Source organism: Ursus arctos, unplaced genomic scaffold, assembly GCF_023065955.2.
Source record: "Ursus arctos isolate Adak ecotype North America unplaced genomic scaffold, UrsArc2.0 scaffold_18, whole genome shotgun sequence".
NCBI lineage: Eukaryota > Metazoa > Chordata > Mammalia > Carnivora > Ursidae > Ursus > Ursus arctos.
The window spans coordinates 40208506-40228735 of record NW_026622852.1 but is presented as its reverse complement, the minus strand read 5'-3'; the positions used below and the strand labels follow the sequence as shown (position 1 = coordinate 40228735).

The following is a 20230-nucleotide window of genomic DNA, read 5'->3' as shown; positions in this document are numbered from 1 at the left end:
TCTAGAAGCATGCTCACGGAACTGTTGGACTGGTTATCATGGGTAGGGAGTAGGTTGTGAAGAAATATAATCTTAGGTGTTTAATATTTCATACTATTTCAATTTTCCAAAAGGATCATGTACGTTTATGTTACTTGTATAGCTAAAAAAAAAAAAATTTAAGGAAATGTAATCAACAGACTATATCCCCAAAACAACAATATCAAGATTCCATCAAGGGCTTGCTCATATTTTTAACATCCATCTGGCAATGTGGGGTGGCAATGTTAAAAACTGCAACTTAATACTTGGACTTAACATACAAAATATATTTCATCTTTTGGAAAGGGATTGAAGTTAGACACAGTTCTTTAAAAATAGGGTCCCCCCAGACCTGAGCTATCTGAAAACTGTTTTTGCCAATAAATAATAAAGCGATCGAGGAATCCATTCAACCATGAAGGCTTGAACAGGTTTTTCTTGGTTATCCCTGAACACTCAATAAATAATGACTTAATGATGGATGAATCGACAGTTTAAGTCGTTTTAGTAGCGCCTACTTATTTAAAAGCAGGATATACTAGCAAGGATAGATGATGACTGAGGCGTCTTGTTACTTGCTTCTCAAATGAGGCTGAGGAGGAACAGTCCTCTCTTTCCAGTCAGGTTAGGAATTTGGTCTAGGGCAGCGTTTAGTGGCTTAAGTTTTGATGATCTGTGAATTGAAAAATCACTGAATTTCAGAACTAGACAGAATATAAAAGGGCAAACAAGCGAGTTGCCACTAATTATATACATAATTTTGCTCAGAGAAGAGGAAGGGGCTCCCCTGGCTGTGAAATTGTGGGAGAATCACTCCGTTAGTGTCTACATTTTCATCTGAAAAAAGGGGAATAATCACTCTCTCAGATGATACGTTTGTTCTTTACATGGAAGGATATGAAAAACTCCATAAAACGCTGGCAACATAGTGGCCATTCGGTATTGTGCAACGAAGGTTTCATATAAATTCAAACCCAGACTGTCGGGTCGAAAAGCACTCAGACTAAAACTGTACACAACTGAGAGGTTCTCAAGTTCCGGCAGTCTCTTTCATTCACCTCATTCATTTTAACCTCAACCACACCTGTCGACTCCCAGCAGTCGACTCCCAGGACCCGGGGGACGACACGCGGGCCCCGCACCGGCGGCACTTCGCGCCGGCCCGGGTCCCGAGCCCGGGCTTCCTCCGGTTGCAGGGCCCGGGGGGCTTCGAAGACTACGGCCCGCGCCGGGCCTCCGTGCTTGGGGTCCAGCCACCGCCAGCCTCGCCCACTAAGCCGCCGAGGTTCTGGTGTCCTGGCGAGACACTCCTACCTACACTCCAGAGCCGGGTCTCCAACGCTCTTCCCGCGGGGAGACGGAGGTGTCTGAGCCCGGCAGTCCCGGGCAAAGTCGCCGGAAGGCCGGCGGGGCCCGCGAGTGGGCGGGAGGGGCGGCAAAGAGGGAAGCACAAGGAGCGCGCTCCCGTGAACGCAGGAGGGAGGTGGGGGCGAGGCGCGCGCGTGCGCTGGAAAGAGAGGCCGGGAGGCGGAGTCTTCGGGCGACGGCAGGAAGAGGGCGCCCTGGAGCCGAGCGGGAGGCCGGCTAGGGGCGGGGCGGAGGGAGGGCGTCGACCCTAGGGGGCGGGGTGAGGCGAGGCGGGGACGCGCTTGCGGGGTGGGGAAGGCGGGGGCGCGGCGGTGGCGGGAGCGTCCCTGGTCTCCGCCCCTGTTTCCCACTCTCCTCCACCTCTCACCCGGCGGGGCTCCGGAGAGCCGCCGCTTGCCCGTCCCCGGAGCCGCCCAGCTGCCGCCGCCTCCGCCCTCCGCTCGCGGTGAGCCCGTCAGTCCCCGCACCGTGCGCTCCTCCGTCTGGGCCATGGATGGGTAAGTACTCGAAGGCGCAGCGACTGTGCGGGGCTGCGTTTGCCCCGCTTCCTTTCGGCTCTCGGCCGGACGCGCCGGGGCCGGGGAGCCGGGCGCGGCGCCGGCGGCCGGAGGAGCGACCCCGGCCGAGTCCGACGGCGGGGTTTCCGGACGCCCCGAATCGCGGAGGGGCGGTTCGCCGCCGCCTCTTCTCCCCCCCTGGTGCGCCCCCGTAATGTCCGCCCCTTCACATCTTCACACCCGGAAGCCGAGGAAAGCCGGGTGCAGCCGCCGGGCGCCGGGGTCCGCCCTCCGCGCGCAGAGTCCGGGGAGCCCGGCCCGGCCTGCCGACACTTCCTCTCAGAAAATGGTGCGCTGCGCTGGGGGAGGCGGAGGCGGCGCTCGGGGCGGGCGTCCTCTCGCTTGGGGAGTTGCTGTTTACCGGTGAGGTGGGGCGAGCGCTGGAGCTTCCCCTGGCCGGGAGGCGAGTGGCCGCGGAGAGGAGGACGGCCAGTGCACGCGTCGGGGCACGTCTGGGCGGCGACCTGGTCCCGAAGCCAGGCCCCCCCGCGGAGTGTCGACGTGCCGGGGGACCCGCCGAGGTCTCCGGACTTGGGCAGTGAGCTGTGCTAACGACCTCTGTATCCCGGGCGTCTGGACCTGGTGACCATGGACTCCTGCCCCCGCAGCCCCCCGAAAGAAACTTCGTTCATTTCTGCAATTTTCGGGAGCGTTCAGAGGCTCTAAAAGTTAATGAGGTCCGTGGCCAAAATAAAAAGATTTGGAATCACTGATATATTTCTCTGAGAACCCAGGGATATGGTGTGGGACCGGACAGATAATTTAATATTTAAAGAAACGACTAGATTAGGATCTTCGTGGACTAATTGTAGCATATGTGTATCAAGATTTTAAAAATATCTCCAGCTCTGTTAGAGCTTGCAAATCCACGTATTCATTCCCATTATATATTTGAGTTTTTGTTTGGCCTTTTACTTGCTTTTGAGGACAACATATCTGTGAACCCCCTGGTTGTAGAATATGTGGAACTCGAGTAAACAGTAGAAGCCTTGTTCATGTTACCATATAGTTGATGATTGTTGCCATGCTGTGTAAAGACAATGGAATCTTCCAACAATTTTTGCCTTCGTTAGACTTCATTTATCTGCTTTCATAACATTAAGTCTGTATGATATTTGGATTAACTCATTTGAATGCTAATTGCACACTGCTACAGACTTTAGACAGTGCGGTTTTAGATTTCATTGATGGTTGTGATGTTCTGTATTTTATATTAATTTAAATTGAAGCCTTTTTTATTGTTTAATTGAAACTTTTCTGAGAACGTTGAAAACTCATTTCACATCACCTTATTCAGTTACACTTTATGTGTGTGCAAAGTTTTGCTGTTGTAATTTGTGTGATTATGCCAACATTTCAGTTCAGGAAGGCTGTGAAATTAGTGTCTCACTGTGCGTAGTGCGTTGTCGTTAGACGGTTTGACTTGAGCTAGGCTAGCTTTTTGTATTGGAAAATTTATAGTGATGACAAAGGACTCGAGTTAAACATCTTGGCTGTTAAACTCTTGGGTAACTGAGAAGTGCAAACTTACTCTTTTGGATAGTTTAATAACTCTCTCTTCACCCTATATGTTGTTTTAGAGCTAAGAATGAGTTTATTGGTTTATATATGTGGGGCAGTAAGACATTCTGGAAGGTAAGTTCAAGACCTATACAATCTTATTTTCCATGCACAGTTATTTGTCACATTTAAATTTCAGACAAATGAATTTCAAGTTTCAGAAATCTATAAGGAAAATTAAAAATCTACATGGTGGTTGTTTAAAACAATTAAATTTGCATCACTGAACAATCCAGATTCATAAATCTGTTTACTTTTATTAAGTAATGGCATTATAGGTTATTAACAATATATAGAATTTAGTTGGAGCTTTCTTTTAGGAGGTATGGAGGCAAACTGTAATTGAAGATGGGTTCTTTGGGGTGAGAAAAGATGGATTTTTGTTTGAGAGAACTTTATAGGAGTTTTTACACCTTGGGGTTAAGGGATGTGGTTTTGAACACAGTGAATATTTGCTTTCAGAAGGCTAATTAACTTTCTGCATTTTCCCACAGCCTGAAAAGGTCCTTTTTCATTATTTTGGATAGTTAAAAAAGAAACAACAAACCACCAGTCAATATATCTTTCTAGTTCTTCCTCAAATCCCAACTATCTTGTGTGTGTGTGTGTGTGCGCGTGCGTGTGTGTTCATTTCCTCCTGAGATAATTTATTCTTAAACACAGTTTTGATGTGGTGTTTTTTTTTAAAGTGGATCTTTGAAAATTTTCATGTCTGAAATTTGATATTTGCATTTATTTTAGTTCTGAGACACTGTCTTAGCTGTATTTTGGTGAGCTTTTTCAGGTGGTAGGTGCAAATTTGCAAGATACCTTCTGTTTCTGTAAAAGCCACTCACTAGTTTTGTTTCATTCAGACCAGTGATTTAAAAGAATGAGCTTTGGCGATCTTAAGTTTTGATTTGAATTTGTTAAATAGAGGTAAATGGATAAACACATATTATTCCTTTTATTGAAACACAACTATACTTTAATAAATACCAGAAGAATTTGATTTACTATTTGTTTCTGACATTGTAGTTAAAGCTGTGCTTTTACACTCTGCTGTTGGTAGACTGTCCCATCACTTTTCTTTGTATTAACATTTCACAACTCATCACATTCTTATTTTTATTAATTTTTATTATTATAATGCTTTTCCTTTTTTCCTTTATCTTGTTATCTCTGTCTTTTAAAAACTTGTTCTCTAACTTTGTTTTCCATTTTCTCTTTTTACTTTTTCCATACAGTGTTGTTACAGATCTTATAGCAGTCGGTTTAAAGGTAGGACTCTTTTACTATCCTTTCTTAAGCTTTTTTAAATCTTGGTTTCAGCATTTTTCCCCCTAGTGGTGATATCATCTCACCTGTTCATAAAATTATCTGTTTTACTGTGTAATAGTATCTTTCATTTTTATTTAGCTCCAAAATAAGTGGACTGGTAGCTGATTTTGGATATTACGTATTTGTAAAGAGGGGCTACGATATTATCTTGTATATCTAAAATGAGAACAAAAAGTTAAGCGCAAAGTTTTACTTGAACTATCAGAGTTTGTTTGATTTGTTTTAGCAGTTAAATGTAGCTGTATTTCCCTATCATGTTTGTTCTTATATTGTCTCTTGGATGTGTTTATGAGTAATAAAATAATAATAGCAGCTAAAGTTTCTTCGATTCCTAGTATGTGCCAGCTGCTTTACACATATTTCATTAATTATAACAGTCCTTCAAGGTAGGTATTAATAAATTCCCATTTTAGAGATGTAAAAATAGGTTCAGAAAGTTTGTTTTCAAGGTGTGATGCACCAGAGTTCAAACCCGTATCTTCCTGGTTCCAAAGCCTGACTTTTTTTTTTTTTTTTTTTTTTTAATATAACTAGCTGCCAGTACTAAGGGTTCTGTCTAGAAAGTGAACAGGAGAGCTGGATAATTAATATTTTACAGTAATAACTCTTCTAAGTTAAGTCACATTAGTTTTACCGGTTTTCTCATTTATTGAATTCTAAAATGTAAATCGAGGGGCGCCTGGGTGGCACAGCGGTTAAGCGTCTGCCTTTGGCTCGGGGCGTGATCCCGGCGTGCCGGGATCGAGTCCCACATCGGGCTCCTCCGCTGGGAGCCTGCTTCTTCCTCTCCTACTCCCCCTGCTTGTGTTCCCTCTCTTGCTGGCTGTCTCTCTGTCACATAAATAAATAAAATCTTTAAAAAAAATAAAAAATAAAATGTAAATCGAGTAAACAATGTTCACCAATATGAGGCTTTTAAAATATAAATGGGTGTTTTAAGGTTTCCTTTAGCAATTTGGTATTTGATATACCTGAATTGAGAATCTAGTTCTAGAGGCCACTTACAGTTTGGATTACTATAGAAAACAAAAATAAATAATTCATATTTATATTATATGTATTTTATGTAAAGTTGTTTCACCACTTTCTGTCCTCTTCATCTCTTCATCATCTCTTCTTGCTAGCAATTTCATCACTTCTACATTTGTAGTTACTGGATCTAGCGGTGGTGCTCATATTCTTAAAATACCTTGAAAAAAATAAGCACAATAGCATATGAAACTAACAATAGGATTCTGAGATTAACACGATAGGGAACTACTGCTTTTACTGTCTTTTGAAGTTGGGTGGAGTTAGCTTGCTTTGGCAAACTTTGAACATAATTTATGAATTGAAAATAAATGGAGGAAACTCTTTGGTGAAATATGCTTTTCTTTTTCTTGTTTTTCTTCTTCACAGATACTTGAGTCGCTTTCTCTTTTGGGAATGACACTAAGAGATTAGAAACTGCAGGCTTATATCTAGGATCCCTTTAGGTGTCTCTGTAGGTACCTCTGAGGGGAAGGATATGTAAAGTGAATGTTTGGTTTTAGAGTTTATCTGGCAAAAATGAATACATGAGACTTTAAAAAATTTACCATTTTTGAGTTGAGAAATTATACTTGAGGGGCTGTTATGCCTTTTTTATTATGGGGAAAATATCTTAATGATAAGGATATGTAAAGTGAATGTTTGGTTTTAGAGTTTATCTGGCAAAAATGAATACATGAGACTTTAAAAAATTTACCATTTTTGAGTTGAGAAATTATACTTGAGGGGCTGTTATGCCTTTTTTATTATGGGGAAAATATCTTAAAGATAAGGATATGTAAAGTGAATGTTTGGTTTTAGAGTTTATCTGGCAAAAATGAATACATGAGACTTTAAAAAATTTACCATTTTTGAGTTGAGAAATTATACTTGAGGGGCTGTTATGCCTTTTTTATTATGGGGAAAATATCTTAATGATAAGCAAAAGAAAAAGATTAGGCACGGCAACCAGATTTGAATACATGATTTGGATTTCTGACTACCTGTTTAGCAGCAAACGCTTTGAAACAAAAGATCAGATTTTTCTTTTCTATTTTTTTCCATTCTGAAGAAAAGATAAGCTGATTTAGTTGTTTCACTAGGCAGTCTGTATTTTTATAGACTTATATACTGGAAATGTCTGTAAAATTACTCATTAAATGGAGAATTTCTCCTAAGATTGTTCTGCTTCTTTCTTGGATCCCATCCAGGGAGTTTAGTTACAGGGAATAGGCTAATAAGGCTCATAATTCATCTAGATTGTGTAAACCAAAATTAGCAAATTTAAATAAGTCCTTCAAGAATGTCAGTTACTTACCTTCCTCTGTTACTCTCTGAATATGATGATACAACAAAGAGTTTCAGCCAGTGGCAAGAGTGGATTTCAGTTTATGCTCCATAAGTTGCTTTTCCGGATTCAGAAAAATAATAAGAATTTCATTTTTAAAGAATTAAAAATGCCCTTAAATATGAAATCCTTTATTTTAGGGAAAGAAAGCTAAATTGTTTTTAGAGATGACTGATAATGAACATGTGTCAAGAACTTTATTATACCAGATAAATCAAACTGTTGGCGTTGTGGGTGCCATAGCTTTTTGTGTATTTCAAATTTCCAACTTATAATTTATTTACTAACTAGTTTATCTGAAACTCAAATATTTCCCATATTTGTGGTTATGTTTCTAAAGTACTATAGTAGCTATTAAAACAAATGATTTTTGGGCACCTGGGTGGCTCAGGCCGTTGAGTCCGATTTTGGCTTAGGTCATGATCAAGGTCCTGGGATTGAGCCCCCTGTTGGGCTCCCCACTCAGCAGTGAGTCTGCTTCTCCCTCTCCCTCTGCCCTTTCCCCAGCTTATTCTCTATTTCTCTCTCTCTCTCTCTCTCTCTCCCTCCCTCCCTCCCTCCATCCCCCCTTCTCACTCTCTCATGAGCTGGGGAAGGGGGAGAGGGAGAGGAAGAGGGAGAGAAGCAGACTCCCTGGTGAGCCTGGAGCCTGATGCTGCTCAGTCTGAGGACCCTGAGATCAGGACCTGAGCCAAAATCAGGAATCTGCCACTTAACCAACAGCTACCCAGGTGGCCCTAAAACATGATTTTTTAAAATGATGATACTCCATATGTTTTCTGGGTAGTCTTCCTATTTTAAATGATGAGAATAGAAAAACTGATGTTTAGTGGACTGAAATTGGCTTCTAATAATTATCATGCCTGTCAATATAAAGGAAAGAACAATATAGCATATTTAAATTGATTTTGAAGATCAATTTTTTATTTGCTTGACCAGAGCTTAGCAAAGGACAGCTTGTGGACCAAATCCAGCTTGCCACCTGTTTTGTAAATAGTTTTTGTTGGAACACGGCCTTGCTAATTCCATACTGTCTGGTGACTTTCACAATAGAATGGTGGAGTTGAATAGTTGTAGCAGTGATCATATGACCACAAAGCCTAAAATATTTACTTTCTGGCCCTTTTCAGAAAAAGCTTGCCTGCTGCTGTACTAGAGCTATACAAAATATAGGAGGCTTTTGCTGGAATTTTTTTTTTTTTGGATTGGGCTGTAATTTACATAGAGTGAAATGCATAGTTCTCAAGGGTACAGCGCAATAAATTTTAACAAATGTATCCTCCGGTGTTTCCTACTCCCCAGTCAAGGCACTAGAACATCACTGAAAAATATTCTTTGTTGTCTTTTTCCAGACTTATTCTAGGCATGTGTTTTGATTTCTATTATCATAGATTATTTTTTTCCTGTTTCTGAACTTAATATAAATGGAATAAAATATTTGCACATCATATATACAGTGTAAGGTCTTTGATTTCTGGCTTCTTTTACTCAGCAAAATGATTGTTTGTTTGTTTATAGGTTTATTTATTTATTTTGGCGGGGGAGGGCAGGAGGGAGAGGGAGAAAGAGTCCTAAGCATACTCCGCACTGTCTCATGACCCTTGGATCACCACCTGAGCCGAAACCAAGAGTCAGTTGCTCAACTGGTCCCTTAACCGATGGACTGAGCCAGCCAGGCGCCCCTCAGCAAAATGATTTTTAGATTCAGCCATGTTACATGTAGCAGTAGTTCATTATTTTTATTTCTGAGAGTATTCCATTATGTGAATGTATTATAATATTTGAAAACCTATTCTCATGTTGGTAGATGTTTGGATTCTTTCCAGATTTGGACTATTATGAATAAAGCTGCTATAAGCATTTGTTTATGTCTTTGGGTAGATATATGTTTCATTCTATACCATACCTAGGAGTAGAATTTGATAATGTGTATGTTTAAATTTGTAAGAAACTGTCAAACTATTTTGTTAAATGTTGTACCACTGTATACTGTAACTAGGTTTGTATTGGAGTTTAGGTTGCCCACATCCTTGTTTACATGTGCGTATCGCCAATCTTCACTTTTATCCATTCTCGTGGGTATAACCAGAATTGCTAACATTATCTCATTATAGTTTTAATTTGCATTGACTTTATGACTGGTGGTGGTGCTTACCTTCTCGTGTATTTCTACCCTTTTGTGTGTTTTTAGCTATTTACTTATCTTTCGTGAATGTCTATTTTTACCTGTTTTTAAAAACTATTTATTTATTGGGGCACCTGAGTGGCTCAGTTGGTTGAGCAGCGCCTTTGGCTGGGGTCGTGGTCCCGGGGTCCTGGGATTGAGCCCCGCATCGGGCTTCCTGTTCAGCAGGGAGTCTGCCTCTCCCTCTGCTCCCCCTTTCACGGTCTCTCTCATTCTCTCTCTCACATAAACAAAATCTTAAAAAAAAAAAAAAAAAAAAGATTTATTTATTTATTTTTAAAAAGAGAGAGATGGGGAGGGAGAAAGGGCATGGGGGGAAGGGACTGAGGGAGAAAGTCTTAAGCAGACTGGCTCTGAGCACAGAGCCTGAGGGGACTTGATCTCAGCATCCTAAGATCATGCCCTCAGTTGAAACAAAGAGTTGGCTGCTTAACCAGGTGCCCCTTTTACCTATTTTTTTTAATTTAAATTTTTAATTTTTTAAAAGATCTTATTTGAGAGAGAGAGCAAAGAGAACACCCTGAACAGTGGGGGAGGGGCAGTGGGAGAGGGAGAAGCAGACTCCCCGCTGAGCAGGGAGCCCCACACAGGTCTGGATCTCAGCCAGGACCCTGAGATTATGAACTGAGCTGAAGGCAGATGCTTAACTGATTGAGCCACTCAGGCACCCCACCTGCTTTTTTTTTTTAAAGTAGATTTCTTGTTATGGCGCCTGGCTGGCTCTTTCAAAAGGGGCTGTGATTCTTGATTGATCTCAGGGTCTTGAGTTCCAGCTCTACATTGGGTGTAGAGGTTACTTAAATAAATCAATAGATGAAAAACTGAAAAAAAAAAAAAAAGTGGGTTCCTGTAGGCATATAGTAAGACTGTTTTTAGAAAAATATTGTATTTTTTTAAGGATTTTATTGTCAGTGAGAGAGCATGCACAAGCAGTGGGGAGCAGCAGGCAGAGGGAGGAAGCAGGCTTCCCGCTGAGCAAGGAAATTCCACGCCCGCCCCCCCCCCAGCCGTTGGGTGGATCCCGGGATCATGACCTAAGCTGAAGGCAGATGCTAAACTGACTGAGCCACCCAGGGGTCCCAAGACCATTTTTTTTTTTTAAAGATTTTTATTTATTTATTTGACAGATATAGAGACAGCCAGCGAGAGAGGGAACACAAGCAGGGGGAGTGGGAGAGGAAGAAGCAGGCTCATAGCAGAGGAGCCTGATGTGGGGCTTGATCCCATAATGCCGGGATCACGCCCTGAGCCGAAGGCAGGCGCTTAACCGCTGTGCCACCCAGGCGCCCCCTAAGACCATTTTTTAAAAAAGATTTTACTTATTTGTTTGAGAGAGAGTGCACAGAAGATAAAGAATAGCAAACCAGAGCAAGCATGAGCACATTGGTTGGGTGGCAGAGGGAGAGGGAGAAGCAGGTTCCCTGTTGAGCAGGGGGCTGGATCCCAGGACACTGGGACCCTGATCTGAGCCGAAAGCAGACAAAAGCCACCCAGGTGTCTCTATTAAGGTCTTTAAAAAATTTTCTCTGACAGTGTGTCTTTTAATTGGTATATATAGGCCATTCACACTTCAAGGGATGATTTGGTTGGATTAATATCTACCTTGTTCATAACTGTTTTCTATTGTTAAAAAACAAAATCGGCCTAGTAATTTTGAAGATCTAATTGGATTTATTAAGCAATTTATGAATCAGGCAGCATCCCAGCTAACAAGTAGAGGGGAGCTTCAAGGTATTATAGAACATAGGTTTTTATAGGAAGGAAGGTGGGGCAAGACGTTATTATCGAAAGAAAAGAAAGGATTGTTCAGGCAAGATCACCTTCTTTTACAGGGGTCTTATTATGTAGATTACCTCATCTTCCTTTGGGGGATTGAGAGGGCCCTGTGACGGATTACCTCATTGATGCTGATCAGAAAATTCCTGACTGACCAGTTAAGACAATTCTGGGGGAGGTTGAAACTGCTGGTAGGTTAGGTATTAAGTCCAGATTTCATGATTTGTCTTAAGTGATGCCACTTTGGGCCTGTGGTTTTCTTTGTTAACACTATTCGTTGACTTGTTCTTTGTTTTTATTTTCTTCCTCTCATTTTTTGCCTTTACTGGTTTTAATTGAACAATTTGTATACGTTTATGTCCTCTCCGCATATTATACTTACTTGAAACATTTTTTTAGTGGTCGCCCTGTACATTCTAGTGCATGCGGTGTACATTTACAGCTCCTCAAAGTCCACCTTCAAATAACACTGCACTGCTTTATATACACCTTATGACAGCATTTTCATTTACTTCTTCCTGTCCCTTCTGATATTGTTATCCTTCATTTCACTTAACCAAATGCAAGAATCATCCAGTGCATTGTTACGATTATGACATCATGTTACCAGTTATCCTTTAGATCAATTAAGAATAAGATGTATAAAATATTTTATTTTACCTTCAACTATACCCTCTCCCACAGTCTTCCTTTCCTTATGTGGATCTGAGTTTCCGATGTATATAATTTTCCTTCTCTCCAAAGAACAACTTTTTATTTTTTTTTAAGATTTTGTTTATTCATTTGAGAGAGAGGGCGTGCGCGTGAGCACACAGAGGAGAAGAAGAGAAGCAGACTCACTGTTGAACAGGGAGCCGGATGCGGGGCTGGATTCCAGACCTGGAGATCATGACCTGAGCTGAAAGTAGACACTTACCTATCTGAGCTACCCATGTGCCTCTCTGAAGAACTTCTTTTAACATTTATTGCAGAGCAGGTCTACTGACAATCAGTTCTCTTGGTTTTTGTCTGAGAAAGTCTTTATTTCTCCTTTACTTTTTTTTTTTTTTAAAGTAGGCTTCATGCCCAGCGTGGGGTCTAGTGAAGGGCTTGAATGCACATCAGGACCTGAGCTGAGACCGAGTTGGACACTTACCTAAATGAGCCACCCAGGTGCCCGGTCCTTTACTTTTGAAGGATGCTTTTCATATAGAATTCTAGGTTAGTGGGTGTTTTTTTTTTCTTCCCTTAATACTTTAAATACTTCATTCTACTTTCTTGATGCTTGCAGTGTTTCTGATAAGAAAGAAACCTGTAATTCTTACCTTTATTCCTCTCTATGTATGTAAGGTGTTTTTTCCCCCTGTTTTTTTCCCCAAGGTCTTTAATATTTTCTTTATATGAACTCTGTTATTTGAAATAGGGTTGAAAGTGTTCTTTATATATTCTAAGTATAAGTCCTTTTTCAGATATATGTATTGCGAATATTTTCTCTCAGTCTGTTGCTTGTCTATTCATTTTTTTTTTTTAAGATTTATTTATTTATTTATTCGACAGAGATAGAGACAGCCAGCGAGAGAGGGAACACAAGCAGGGGGAGTGGGGAGAGGAAGAAGCAGGCTCATAGCAGAGGAGCCTGATGTGGGGCTCGATCCCACAACGCCGGGATCACGCCCTGAGCCTAAGGCAGACGCTTAACGACTGCGCCACCCAGGCGCCCCTGTCTATTCATTTCTTAATGGTGTCTTGATAAATAGAAGAATTTAATTTTGACAGATCTCTTTTCCATTTTTTGGTTATGGCTTTCTGTTCTTGTCTAAGAAATCTGCTTATCCCAAGGATAGAAAGATATTTTATTTATTTGTTTTCAGAAGCCTGTACTTTTGGGGCACCTGGGTGGCTCAGTCCGTTAAGCGTCTGCAGTCAGCTCAGGTCATGATCCCAGGGTCCTAGGGTCAAGTCCCACATTGGACTTCTTGAGCAAGGAGTCTGCTTCTCCCTCTGCCTGCTGCTACCCCTGCTTGTACTCTCTCTCTCTCTCTCTCTCTCTCTCATAAATAAATAAATAAAATCTTAAAAAAAAAAAGAAAGAAGCAGCAGCCTGTACTTTGAACTTTTATGAAAGGTTAGGTCTGAGATGAATCTCAGATTTGTTATTGTGTGTGGTAGAGGTAGAGATTGATTTGTTTCCATATGGTTATCTGGTTAGTTTGTGGCACCTTTTGTTAAAAAGATTTTTCTTTCAAGGGGGGGTAATCAGAAGGGGGAGTGAAGCATGAGAGACTATGGACTCTGGGAAACAAACTGAGGGCTTCAGAGGGGAGGGGGTGGGGGAATGGGCTAGACTGGTGATGGGTAGTAAGGAAGGCACGTATTGCATGGTGCACTGGGTGTTATACGCAACTAATGAATCATTGAACTTTACATCAGAAACCAGGGATGTACTGTATGGTGACTAACATAATATAATAAAAAAAATTAAAAAAAAGATTTTTCTTTCTGTAATGAATTGTTTTGGTACCGTTATTTGAAAATCAGCTCACCATTTGTGAATGTGTCTATTTATACACACTGAATTTTTATCCGATATCTATTTATTATGTTAATATCACACTGTCTTGATAACAGTGGATTTGTAGTGTGTCTTAAAATCACGTAGTGTAGGTCCTCTAACTTTGTTCTTCTTTATCAATATTGGTTTAGCTATACTAAGTCATTTGCATTTTACTTAAAAATTTACAATTAGCTCCTCAGGTTTTACTTAGAAGCTGGGATAATGACTGGGATTGCACAGACTACATGGGTCAGTTAGGGAGAGATTGGCATTTCAGCCGTATTGAGTCTCGTAATCTGTGGAATAGATATCTCAGGTTTTAGGTCTTATGTAATTTCTTTTAATGCAGTTTTGTAGTTTTCAGTGTACAGGTTTACCTGTATATTTTAAATGTGTCCCTTTTTTCTTTGGTGGTAAATCGTGTTCTTGTCACTATACAGAAATAACTTCACACATTTATTTTGTAACTTATTGCTGTTACTGTATTTTTTTAATTGCTTAGGTTTTTTTTTAAATGTACATGATCATGTTATCTGTAAATACAGTTTTATTTCCTCTTTCCAATCTGGATGATTTTTTTTTCTTGCCTTAACCCAAAATTTAAGACCTCCTGTATAATGCTAAGTAGAGGTGACAACATCCTTGTCTTCTTCCTGCTTATAAGAGAAAGCAGTCCATCTTTGTTAGCTGTAGGTTTTTCTTAGATGCGTTTCTCATGTTAAAAAATTGCTTTCTGGTCAGAATGGCTAAAACTAACAAGTCAGGAAACGACAAATATTGGTGAGGATGCAGAGCAAGGGGGACCTTCTTAAACTGTTGGTAGGAATGCAAGCTGGTGCAGCCACTCTGGAAAACAGTATGAAGCTTCCTCAAAAAGTTAATAGAGCTACCCTATGACCCAGCAATTGCACTAGTGGGTATTTACCCCAAAGATACAAATGTAGTGATCCGAAGGGGCACATGCACCCCAATGTTTATAGCGGAAATGTCCACCATAGCCAAACTATGGAAAGAGCCCAGATGTCGATCGACAGATGAATGGATAAAGAAGATGTGGTATATATATATGTATACACACACACACACAATGGATTATTATGCAGCCATCAAAAAAATGAAATCTTGCCATTTGCAATGACGTGGATGAAAGTAGAGGGTATTACACTAAGCGAAATAAGTCAACCATAGAAAGACAATTATCATATGATCTCACTGATATGTGGAATTTGAGAAACAAGACAGAGGATCGTAGGGGAAGAGAGGAAAAAATGAAACAAGACGGCACCAGAGAGGCAGACAAACCGTAAGAGACTCTTAATCTCAGGAAACAAACTGAGGGTTGCTGGAGTTGAGGGGGCTGTGGGGATGGGGTGGCTGGGTGATGGACACTGGGGAGGGTATGTGTTATGGTGAGCGCTGTGAGTTGTGTAAGACTGATGAATCACAGACCTGTACCCCTGAAACAAATAATACATTATATGTTATTTTAAAAAATAATAAATTTTTAAAAATTGCTTTCTGTTCACTGTTTAATGTTTTTTATTAACATGAGTGGATGTTGGATTTGGATCTTTCAAGGAATTCGTATGTTGCAGCTAAATTGTTGAATATGTGGGCATAAAATTTTTCATATTTCCGTATCTTGTTACTCTCTCTAGGATCTGTAATGATTTCCATCCATCTTTTCAGTTCTGATATTGGTAATTCATGTTTTCTTTCTTTCTTTCTTTTTTTCTTTCTTTCTTTCTTTCTTTCTTTCTCTTTGCTGATTGGTCTAGATAGAGGTTTTCAGTATTACTGATCTTTTTCAAAAGGCAGTTTTTGGTTTCATTTATTTTCTCTTGGTTGACTTTTCTGTTTCATCACTTTCACTTTATTATTGAGATTTATTTTCTTACATTTTCTGTGGGTTAGGAATCTAGGTGTGGCTTAGCTGAGTCCTCTGACTTTGGGGCTCTTACACAAGAGTGTTATCAGGGTGTTGGTAGATGCTGCATTCATCTTCTATGGAAGAATCTGCTTCCATGCTCACTCATATGGTTGGCAGGAGTCCGTTCCTCCTGAGCTGTTGACCTGAGGGCCTCACTTCCTCATTTGTTGTTGGCTAAAGGCTGCCCTCAATTCCTTGCCATGTGGGTCTCTCCATGGTGCAGCTTGCCTCAGACTTGTTTCTCCCAAATAACCAATAGACAGAGTAAGAGTTAAGCAGAAGTCAGTCTTTTGAAACCTGTCTGGGATGGGGCAACCTATCACCTTTGCTAAAGTATTCTGTTCTTAGAAGCATGTCACTAGGTGTAGCCCACAGTGGAGGGTAGGATGTTATACCTGGGTGTGAATACTAGGCAGTGGGGACCATCTTAGAGGTGTTTGCTTACTACTCCAGAAGAGAAATTGCAGAGTGTTGTAGGGATAATGCACATGTTCAGCTTTACTAGATAGTTCCAGGGTACTAATTAACAATGTTTGAGAGTTACTGTTATAACAAATTCTCACCAACACTGGGTGTTTTTACTTGAGATATTTTTAATGTAGTCATTTTAATGCTATGAATTTTCCTCTAAGCACAGCTTTAGCCACATCCTGAAAGTTTGATTTGTTCTGTTTTCATTTTTATTGAGAGTCAATGAAACTGCAAGTAGGAGATAATAAGTAACTTAAATGAAATGTACAAATTCCTTGAAAGACAGAAAATATTAACTGACCAAAACTGACATGAGTTAAAAGTATTCCCTTTTATGAAAAGAGTTTGTATAAGATTAATATTATTTGTTTCTTAAATCTTTGATAAAATTCAGTATAGCTATTTGTGGTAAAGTTTTTAATTATGAACTCAGTTTTTAAAAATAGATCCTGTATTAATTCAGATTTTAAATTTCTTTAGTTATATCCCACAGATTTTGATATACTGGTGCATGCAAGTGTGGGAGAGGGGCAGAGGAAAAGACTCTCCAAACAGACTCCCTGCTGAGCTGGGAGCTAGAGACAGGGCTGGATCAACTGAGCCACCCAGGCACCCCTCAACTTTTTTTTTCTAACAGTATAAACTTCAAGATATTTTTTATATTTCTTACATCATCTCTTAGCTTTCTTTTTCAATTGGTTTGAGTGCTTTTTTCCAAAAAATATTATAACATTTTATATCTTTGTGTGGCAAATTTGGTGAAGCTTTGTATCTCTGAGAATATTTTTAGGGAGAAACAATTCAAAAAGCTTTCTTTCACCTTGTCCTTACACTGAGACCTTTGGGTGTTCAGCTGCAGTCTGTAGCTACTTGTCTCCATCATCCCTCCCCCATGTACTAGTTCGAATTGGCCTTCAGCTTCCTCAGGGTTTCTCTCTCATAATTTTGGTTCCTGAAACCCATACATCTGTAGGTTCTCCGTGTTTGCTTTGGAGATGGGAGTTAACAGTTCATGCTAATTTGCTAATTTCAGGCTTTAGACTAACCTGTTTATTACCAAGTACAGTGATTACAAAGGACCATAACCTAGACACATTATTGTGAAATTTTAGAATTCCATGAAGACATGACTGTGAAAGCTTTCAGGAGAGAAAAAACAAGTCACCTTCAAAGAAATAAATGTCAGACTGGCATCTTACCGACCACACTGTGTGCTAACTGAAAATGCGACAGTGTTTATAATCTTCTTAGGACAAATAATTTTAACCCAGGATTTTTTTTTTTTTATACTAAGTCAAATGATTAATTATGAGGGTACAACTATGAAGACAGACTTTTCAGACATGCATGGATCCAGAGAGTTTGCTTTCTGTTTACCATAATTTAGGTGGTTACTTAAGGATATCTCTGGCAAAATGATAAAGTGAACAGTGAAGACACAAGTTCAAAAAAAAAGCTAAGCCAGCCCAGAAGACTAAAAAGAAGACTAGGGTTAACAGCTGTTCAGAAGGCCTAGAAAGCATTCTTGATTGAAGCAGGAGGAAGCAAAAAAAGAAGGGAAATCATGAGCTAACTATGAACCAAATTAGAATGTGGTGTTTAAGAGAGTGAATGTAATAAAGAAACCATTTGATCTTGATTCTAGGAGTAGTTTTTCTCAAGTGGTCCTAATTTTGTGACATTAGACTGTAGAGTAAAAACTGAAATGTGGTGAGGTATGTTTCCTTGAACAGTATTTACATAGTCATAAAAATGTAAATGCTGTTTTAGTTTTTAGCTTTGAGTCAAACTTTGGACAGGACATGGGTAAAGGAAGTCTAGAATGTTCTTGTTGCAGGGAAGAATGTAACAACTATAAGGATAAAAAATAAAAGTGAAGCTGGCAGAGGGAGGGAAGGAGAGAACAGATTAATCGCCCTAACAGCTTTGTCTTTCAAAATGGAGAATTAAGGGGTCGTCAAATTGACAAAATAAGCAATAAAACTATAAAGTTAGTGTTTAAGGTTTAAAGGTAAATTATTTAAGAATTAAAATTAATAGCATATATTTCAAACACTAAGAGGGCAAGAAAATGGAAAAGTTTAAGAGATAAATTTTTAAGTTTTCATATTAGAGTTAAGTTGGTTTATTTTTAAAGTTGATAACTCAAAAGTAGTGGTACAACCATATTATCTAGGGTTATAGGGACAACCATTAGAAAGACTGAGAACTATTTAAAGATCAGGATTGGGGTGGAGGGATTTGCTTTATCATATAAACTTCTTTGTAATAGTTGATATAGAGCATGCATTTAATGAAAGTAAAAATTCATAAATAAAAGTTAAAAGAACAGAAGTAATTCAACAAAAAATAAATTCAACCATGTGTATATAGAGAAGTCTCATTTGCAGTGTTGTCCTTCTAGTCTTTCCCCGCCAAAGGTAACAATTTTATTAGTTTTTCATTTACCTTCTAGTACCTTTTATGCAAGTAAAGGCAAGTACACATATTTTTTCTTCCTCTTCAGTACAAAAGGCAGCATATTTATATCCACTGTTCTTCACTTTGATTTTCTCAGCAAAACAGAGGGAATCTTCCTCAGAGTTCCCCCCTTTCTAATTTTTTAAAAAGATATTATTTATTCATTTATTTATTTAAGATTTTATTTATTTTTCTGACAGAACAAGTAGGGGGAGCAGCAGGCAGAGGGAGAGGGAGACGCAGGCTCCCTCCTGAGGAGGGAAGCCCAATGTGGGGCTTGATCCCAGGACTCTGGGATCATGACCCGAGACAAAGGCAGACATCTAACCAACTGAGCTACACCCTGATTTATTTATTTATTTATTTATTTTAAGTAATCTCCATGCCCATCATTGGGCTTGAACTCGCAACCCTGAGATCAAGAGTCGTGTGTTCTATGGACTAAGACAGCCAGGCACCCCATTCTCGTTTTTTTAACAGCTGCAAAATATTCTGTGAATATAGAAATTAATTCATTAGGTCTTCTATTGATGGACTCCTATGTTATTTATAATATGCTATAATAAACAGTTCCTCATGAATAATCTTTAGATATTTCATGTGTATGCGGGTGCGTCTGTGAAGTAGAGTCTAGTCATGGGGTTGCTATATCAAAGTTTAAATGTGTTGCAGGTAAATAGTACCAGAAACTCCATTGGGATAATACTATTTTGCACGATCCGGTTCTTGGAGAAATTGTGCTGTTGAACTTTTGGATTTTTGCCAGTCTTATTGGTGAGAAATGTTATCTCAGTATAGGGTTTTTAATCTTGTTTTGTTTTTTAATATATGAGTGAGGTAGAGCATATTTTTCTATCTTTAAGGGTTGTTTGTATTCCTCTTTCTTTTGGAGGTTGGTTCTTGTCCTTTACTTTTCTGTTGCCTCAATCAGTCTTTCTTTTCAGTTCAGAAGCTCTTTGTAGACTAGGGAGGTAAATCCTTTGTCCACAGTGAATTGCAAATATTTATTCCCAGTGTGTCATTTGACCTGCTTATGAAACTTTCTGCCATGTGGAGCCTTTTGATTTTTGAATAATTGAATTTTATGTATTTGTGTGTTTGCTTATTTTTAGTATAACTGGATTTTGAATCTTAGATACTAGGCTCTCCCTATTCAAGGCTTATAAAGGAATTCATTTGTGGTTTTTTTTTTTTAAATAGTAGTATTCACATTTAGATTTTTATTCATTTGGGGTTTATCCTGGTGTGTGGTGTGAGATATGGGGTCAACTTTTTATCTTTTTCAAATGACTATCTTGTTTTCCAGGTATCATTTATTATAAAGTTCATTTTCTCTACAGTAAATTGATGTTATACTTTGGTACTTTAGCTGTTCCAAATGTAATGTGACCATAGGTATAAGACCTTGGCCATTCTAATTGTCAGTTAACCTGAGAGACAACAATAGGCAGAGTGGGAGGGAAACTTCCTTCTAAATAATAATAGCTACTAAGTCCTTTATGTGTATTTTTGTGTGTAATCATCACAACACTATGAGGAAGATGTTTTTATTTTCCTCATCACAGATATGGAAACAGGAACAGAGAAACCAAATAATTTATCCTTCACTTAGAAAGTAGTGGAGTCAGGATTTAAATCCAGAGACTGTGATTCCATAGGCTTGTGCTGTTTAACACATTTAACGCTACAACAT

At 39.5% G+C, this 20230-nt stretch overlaps 2 protein-coding genes across 7 annotated transcripts in view; one reads left to right on the top strand and one right to left on the bottom strand.

Moving 5' to 3' along the window:
* HSDL2 (hydroxysteroid dehydrogenase like 2) overlaps nt 1–1467 on the bottom strand; it is a 74147-nt gene extending 72680 nt beyond the window's left edge. Inside the window, exon 1 of the mRNA XM_048223034.2 lies at nt 1336–1467. The gene's annotated coding sequence lies outside the window, so the exon portion shown is untranslated. The remainder of the gene's footprint in view (nt 1–1335) is intronic.
* Nucleotides 1468–1702: 235 nt separating this feature from the next.
* The window catches only part of PTBP3 (polypyrimidine tract binding protein 3), a 112714-nt gene continuing 94186 nt past the window's right edge, over nt 1703–20230 (top strand). For 2 of the 6 annotated variants that reach the window (XM_048223089.2, XM_048223088.2), the window contains exons 1-2: nt 1703–1886; nt 4733–4766. In XM_048223089.2, coding sequence (XP_048079046.1) covers nt 1879–1886; nt 4733–4766 — 42 coding nt within the window. In that variant the 5' untranslated portion in view covers nt 1703–1878. Of the gene's footprint in view, nt 1887–2039; nt 2624–4732; nt 4767–20230 lie in introns of those variants that run through there. The other 4 variants (XM_057313682.1, XM_057313681.1, XM_048223090.2 and 1 more) reach the window with 3 other exon arrangements.